This window comes from Syzygium oleosum, unplaced genomic scaffold (assembly GCF_021117445.2).
Source record: "Syzygium oleosum isolate NSW1041296 unplaced genomic scaffold, Sole_v2.1 Sole_v2.27, whole genome shotgun sequence".
NCBI lineage: Eukaryota > Viridiplantae > Streptophyta > Magnoliopsida > Myrtales > Myrtaceae > Syzygium > Syzygium oleosum.
The window spans coordinates 4,587,392-4,594,050 of record NW_026607511.1 but is presented as its reverse complement, the minus strand read 5'-3'; the positions used below and the strand labels follow the sequence as shown (position 1 = coordinate 4,594,050).

At 43.3% G+C, this 6,659-nt stretch overlaps 1 protein-coding gene across 1 annotated transcript; it reads left to right on the top strand.

The window, feature by feature from the left end:
• Positions 1-3,532: 3,532 nt before the first annotated feature.
• On the top strand, positions 3,533-6,474 carry LOC115663810 (WAT1-related protein At1g25270-like). Its single transcript, XM_030585779.2, has 7 exons — positions 3,533-3,736; positions 3,824-3,886; positions 4,182-4,298; positions 4,459-4,708; positions 5,424-5,582; positions 5,727-5,878; positions 5,971-6,474. Exons 1-7 carry the CDS (start codon positions 3,537-3,539, stop codon positions 6,224-6,226), a joined length of 1,197 nt encoding a protein of 398 aa, XP_030441639.2. The 5' UTR covers positions 3,533-3,536; the 3' UTR covers positions 6,227-6,474.
• Positions 6,475-6,659: the final 185 nt, after the last annotated feature.

Here is a 6,659-nt window from a genome sequence, read left to right as displayed (position 1 = left end):
ACTTGATAATCATATAATTTCAAAAATATCCGTCTCCATCGACAATTAGCATCACTCTAATAATCATCGTACACATCATCGTTATCTATTGAATTTCAACGCGGTGGACTTGGAACGATTACGTTCACGGAAAATCATCTTCCGCACCTCTCATACCCCGCAAAATTTACGATCCAACTAAGATTTCTACGTGTCCATCCGAATTCTAAGCTAAATAATACTTATTTTTACAATCTAAGTATTATTTTCGGACACCGAAAATTCCTAATGCCACATAAATATTATTATGAAAAATCGGGATGTCACACCTAAACCCCTAAACTCTAAAACCCAAAACCCCAAAACCCAAACCCTAAAACTCCAAACCCAAAACCCGAAACACTAAACCCTAAACCCCAAAACCCCAAATCCAAAACCTAAACACTAAAACCCTAAACCCCAAATCCAAAACCTAAACACTAAAACCCTAAACCCCAAAACCCAAAACCTAAACACTAAAACCATAAATCCCAAAACTCTAAACCCCAAACCCCAAACCCCACACCCTACAACCCAAAAACTTGAATCCCTAAAACCCCAAACCCCAAACCCTAAAACCCTAACCCCTAAATCCCAAACCCTAAATCCTAAACACCTAGACCCTAAGTCCTAAAGTGCAATTTCTTTGACCATTACCCGATATTTGCTTTGACCATTACCCGATATTTGCTTTGTCTATAAGGAGTAATTTTTTTTTATGATTGCATTAAAGTCATCCAATTCTATATCATAATATACTCTGATTCTATTTCTAGTCCGATTTTATCTAAATATGAATTATTAAGTTTCCACTGATATTTTTATAATTAAATGAAAAAAATTAAGAACAAAAATTTTTAGGGTTGTACCAAACGCATTTTTGTTCTTTCTTTATATCGGGAATATAAATTTTGTGCAGTGACCAAACACGTTCTTTTGCTCGGAAACTTGTCCAAGGAATAGAAATAAAAAAAACTATTTCGGAACAAAAATTGTTCCCGAGAACAAAAACGTTACCAAACAGAACATTAGAGATCCTGAACTATTGGTAATCGAATTCCAATTATATTCGAGGAATAGAGTGCAGTTGCCTTGCGTGCGTTTGAGAGTACAAATATGTGCATGCGGCATCGCCACGTGTCCGCTTTAGTCCGGTCCTTCCGAGACAATACGAGATGGTTCGTGGAATCAAGTTGGCGGAGACATGAATAGTCGCATATTAAAAAAAAAGCAGAGTAGTCGCAATTTTTTTTTAAAAAAATGAAGCCGAATTGGCTACAGCTTCCATTAGTGGAGAAATGAATAGTTTCTTTGATAATGCCGCACATTACATTCAAGAGCCGGTGTGCCGCCGGCGCTGCCATGTCTCTCTCTCTGTTTTTTTTTTTTCCCATCTTCGAAATTGTCATATTCATTCCTCCAAATTCCTTTTACCTATCTATCGTCGTTGTAAGGTCCTGACTGACTCGACTCGATTCGGTTCGGCTCGATTATGCCGAAATTGTATCTCGGTCCAATCTCGGACTTGCCCCGATGGCCCTCGCGCAACATCAGCACTTAATGAAAGAAAAACCCATGGAAGGCCATCGCGAAAACTATCCGTTTGACGAATGAAGGAGGGTTTTCATATGCTACACGGTCCGTGTAATATATTTTGAAAATTTGAGTTACTACATATGCGGGTAGTGTAAAAAATGAATTACATTCACACAGGCGCCTATTTACTCAAAATATGTGAACTATTACGAGAGCTCTATCAGCTGTTATAAAAGCTTAAATTATTAGATAAGGGCTTGGATGAGGTAAGTAATGAGGTTGGGCCCGACAGTGAAAAATTGCTCGACCACGCCTAAAAGATTACGCGGCATGCATGCTATGTGGCATCACGTCCGTATCCGAGTCTAGTTTTGAATGAGCGTACTTCTTTGAAAAACTTGTAGGTTAATTTTGGCACAATAATAGAAGTTAAATATGCATTGTATCAATTTCGCATGTGCGCTCGGGTGCTCCTCAATCGCTACAAACGATGACTTTCGTCGTACCCTAAAACTTGAATACTCATTATATACGATTTGATAGCATAGAGTATCCATAATTTTTGACCTGATTAATCTCCACGAACACATATATGTTGTGTACAGCATGCATAAACTCAGGAATCCAGGAATCCAAATTAATCTGGTAGCGAAGCGCACACAGAGTAAGTAAATTAGTGCTTGGCATTGACTTTTATACGTATATTGCCCAAAAAAGTAGTTCCACTCCCCCTATCTTGCGGAAATATTAAGTGGTTTGCCAGCGCCAAGTCAACAGCTGACGTGGCGTGCACTTATTTATTAGTAACCAATTACAAATTGACACATGGAATAAAAAAATAAATTAAAAATCCCCCCAAATCCACCTAGATTTCTCTTTTCTTCCTCTTCCATCTTCACGACGAGCCCCACGCCTCCTTCCGCCACGGCCACCGGCAGAGCCGGAGTAGCCGGCGCTGCATCTCTCCACTTTGGCCGTCTCCTCCACCCGGTGCCTCACTTCCAGATGTGGTGGCGAGGGACTGGGATTTGGCGAAGAGAGAAGCCATGGCTGAAGATCTCTCTCTCCTTCCATCACTCAACAGAGAATCCATGGACTGAAAGTGTGTATACCAGATCTGGAGCCAAAGGCCACGAGAGACGACGGTCTGTTCACCCGCGACAACGGAGGGGGAGACGCGGAGGTCGACGTCTCCAATTCTGTCGCTCAAACAGTCGTCGCTCGTGGCCATGGCTCCAGACCTGGAGCCTTGGCCGCGAGCCCACTGCTCTGCATCTCTAAATCTGCCGCTCAGCCGCTGGGACGGCAGAGAAAGTGGGTGCTCAGATCTGTGGACGAGAGGCCGTCCATGGCCGACGCTGCTCTGCATCTCAAGTCTTGGCTCGTCCATGGCTTCCGGCGACGAGCTGCAGCATCTCCGTATCTGCATCTCGAGTCTTGGCTAGTCCATGGCTTCCTGCCACGAGCTCAACAGCTTTGCCGCAGACCACGGTGGCCACAGTGGGGGCGGTGGCTCAAGGATGGTGGCGGTGGAGATAGCCAAAGCGGAGCGGAGGTTGAAAATGGAAGAGGAAAAAGACAATTTTTTTAATTTCCAGATCACTATCCACATGCCAAGATCTCATTGGATAACAGTAAATAAGCGCACGCCACGTCAGCCTTGACGTGGCGTACACTTGCAAACCACTGAATATTCTCTCACATCTCCTCGATCTCTATCATCCCTGGCGCGAGGATGATTCAGTGCATGGTGACGGGAAGTACGTAAGCCAAGCAACACATCTGGTGGCCTTCTCTGTTGCATTATACATACCCCACTTTCACTCCTCTCGTCGGCAACATTCGCTCTTCTCTCTTACTCAATTTCAGGACAAAGATTTAGCAAATCCCATCTTTTTTCAGTTTTCACGTTTGATTAAGATACTTCCTCCATACTCGTTCGAGGAACCGAAATCTCGAGAGGAGAGAGAGAGATTCGAGCGATGGCGATGTATCGTTTGTCCGAGGCTGTGCACAAAACGGAGGCCCTGCTGGTGATGGTGGTCGTCCAGGTTGCGTTCGCCGGCGTCACCATACTATACAAGCTCGCCGCGAGCAACGGGATGAACCTGATGCTCGTCATCGCCTACCGCTTCATATTTGCGACTGTTTTCATGGCCCCTCTGGCTTTCTTCTTAGAAAGGTCACACACAACACACTTCTCTTATTAAACCAAATTTTACAAGTGTAGTGTATAGGTATACTGATTTTGTGTTTCGGTTTATAACAGGAAGAGCAGGCCAAAGATAACGTGGACAGTGCTTGTCCAAGCCTTCTTTTGTGGGCTATTTGGGTAAGTGTGTGTTTCTTAGTGCACTGATGTTCGGGTTCTTGATTACCATGCCTTTTTTTTTTGTTTAATCTATAACATTTGGGAAATGCTTAGTGACTTGTGGTGCTATAAGACAGCACTTATGTGATAACAGCCTAAAACCCATGTTTCCATGTACTGCAGCAGACTAGACGCAGCCTTCACCAGATATTCCTTCTAAAAGAGACTTCTAGTACATAAATATGGAAGACTCGGGTGTTTATGCACGGGGAAGTTTCTGGTCTTTTATTGTTGACTGGGATTGAATGAATTGCAGGGGATCGATGGGGCAAAATTTGTACCTTGCAAGCTTGTCGATGACATCGGCGACGTACGTCTCGGCCATGGCCAACCTCACCCCTGCCGTAACCTTCGTCTTGGCTATTTCTTTTGGGTATGTACAGGAATGTCTCGTGCAAGTTCCTCGACATGTAATTGGCTTATAATTCACTAGAATCGGTCTTGGCGCGTATGCTCGGGGATCGTCAGCTGGGATGTTCTTCTGACGTGGCGCGTGGTTTTCTTTCATGTTCACGTTGGTCGATGGCAATTAGGTTGGAGAAGGCGAGGCTGAGGACAGTTGCAGGGAAGGCAAAAGTGGCGGGAACATTAATGGGGATTGGTGGGGCAATGCTGCTCACGTTCTACAAGGGCGTGGAACTCAACCTGTGGTCAACTCACGTGAACCTGCTGCGCCACGTGGGGGCGACCCAGCAGGGCCAGGAGGGTTCGAGTAATCTCCCCCTGGGATCGCTTTTGGCCGTGGCCAGCTGCTTCTTTTACGCTTTGTGGTTGATCATTCAGGTGGGTCTTTGCTTGATCTTTTCAATACGTCTTCACGTTGTCGCCTTTGATTTGCCTTTTCTTTTCATTCTTTCTAGTGTCGATCACCTTTTCCTTTTCAAGGTTCTTCTGGTTAGTCTGGGAAAGATTGCATGCGCATCCAAACATCCCGAAGATTCGTTTTATAAAAGATGAATTTTTCTATTCCGTTCAATGGTTCATTTAGTGTCTCAATAGATCTAAACGATTGTTATATGAAAATCAAATTTATAAAAATGAGATTGATGGTTGAGATTTATTGAGGTACCAAAGCAAACGTATAGGATTTTCACCCTTTTTTTATATATCTAGAGAAGTGATACTCCCCGAATTTTGTATTCGGTCTACAAGGACTCATGAGCCTTCAAGGGATTGAAGTTGATCGAGTGATTTAAGTGCACTTCCAAAATAACTATAAAGGTCACACCTACCACCTTACAAGTGGAACGTCCCTCGATGTCTATATATCGGTCAAATAGAGAATCTCAAGTACCCCATGGTTGTAGAGGAAGATGCAAGAGGCCGAAGTGACCTCGTGCATAGTAACAAAACGATGTAGCGTATCAAAACATTCAGTTTTTTTGCTTGAAATAAATAAATGACATATTTAAAATGAAGAAAATATCGTAACGTGCATGTCGCTAAGTGTCGTTTCTCGGTAACTAGAAATTATAACGTACAATGATTTGTTTGACAGGCCAAGATGAGTGAGGGATTCCCATGCCAGTACACGAGCACGGCGTTAATGACCTTCATGGCATCAATCCAAGCAGTGGTTTACGCATTGTGCCGAGAGAGGGATTGGAGCCAGTGGAAGCTTGGATGGAATATCGGGCTGCTCATCGTATCATACTTGGTACAATGTGACAAACACTTTACTCTCTAATGTTGCGTGCATTTATTGGGGGCGGCTTAATAGCGATTGTTGAACTGCCGTGGTATGTGTTGTTAGCTAATTTGCCACCTATTGCGTGGCGTGGTTTTGCTTGTGGTGTTGTAGGGGGTAGTCGGTTCCGGGTTGTGCTATACTCTAATGGCTTGGTGCGTAAGGGTGAGAGGACCGGTCTTCGTGTCGGTTTTTAATCCTTTGATGCTAGTGACCGTGGCCTTGGCAGGGTCTATGGTGTTGGATGAAAAATTGAACCTGGGAAGGTAAGTATATATACATATATTTTTAAAGCATTCGAACCTTTCGAATCACTTAACACAGGATATCTAAATTCCTCGCTTTATTTCAATGGCAGCATTCTAGGGTCAGGGCTCATAGTACTTGGTCTCTATGCGGTGCTATGGGGCAAAAGAAAGGAGAATAAGAAGATGAATCAGTTAGTGCCCTCGAGCAGCCCCAATGAATCTGAATCCATTGAGATCGTTGTTGCCTCTCCCAACAAGAACGACATTAAGGAGGGCGACGATGTTCAAGAGTTGGCTCAAAAGGAGAGCGATGTGATCCAAGAAAGTTTTGAAGGGAAAAGAGGAGGAGGAGGAGAACAAGCTTAAGGAGCAACTGACCTTGGATTACTGTATGATGTACATTGTCCCTAATATAGGCGGGCATAGAAATGCAAAAGTGGCAACTTCGACTTGTCCAAGATCGGGCATTTTGGTAAGTAGCCGATATCGCACAGCAATGTCTATTCCATAGTCAAGAACTTTAAGATATACCCAAGTCTTTAGCTATTCCCTTTTGTATAAGTAATCAGTTCATTCATGGAATGATATATGCCCAACTCAGAGATTTAGCCTCTCCCAATGATATCCTTTTTCTGTTCTTTAAATCGCATCTTTCAACGTAATTAGAATGTTGTCCGGGCATTACTACGGTTAACTAAAATATATATCAGCCAATTATAATGCTATTATGATTCTCAATTAAAGAGAAGTGTATAGTTGAGTTCTATGTGTAACTGCTTTTATATCTCAACTAGATATA

Coding starts and splice junctions, on each gene's coding strand:
- LOC115663810 (XM_030585779.2), top strand. CDS start 3,537: ATGGCGATGTATCGTTTGTCCGAGGCTGTGCACAAAACGGAGGCCCTG. Junction 5,583..5,726: donor TGCTCATCGTATCATACTTG/GTACAATGTGAC, acceptor GTGGTGTTGTAG/GGGGTAGTCGGTTCCGGGTT. Junction 5,879..5,970: donor GAAAAATTGAACCTGGGAAG/GTAAGTATATAT, acceptor TTTCAATGGCAG/CATTCTAGGGTCAGGGCTCA.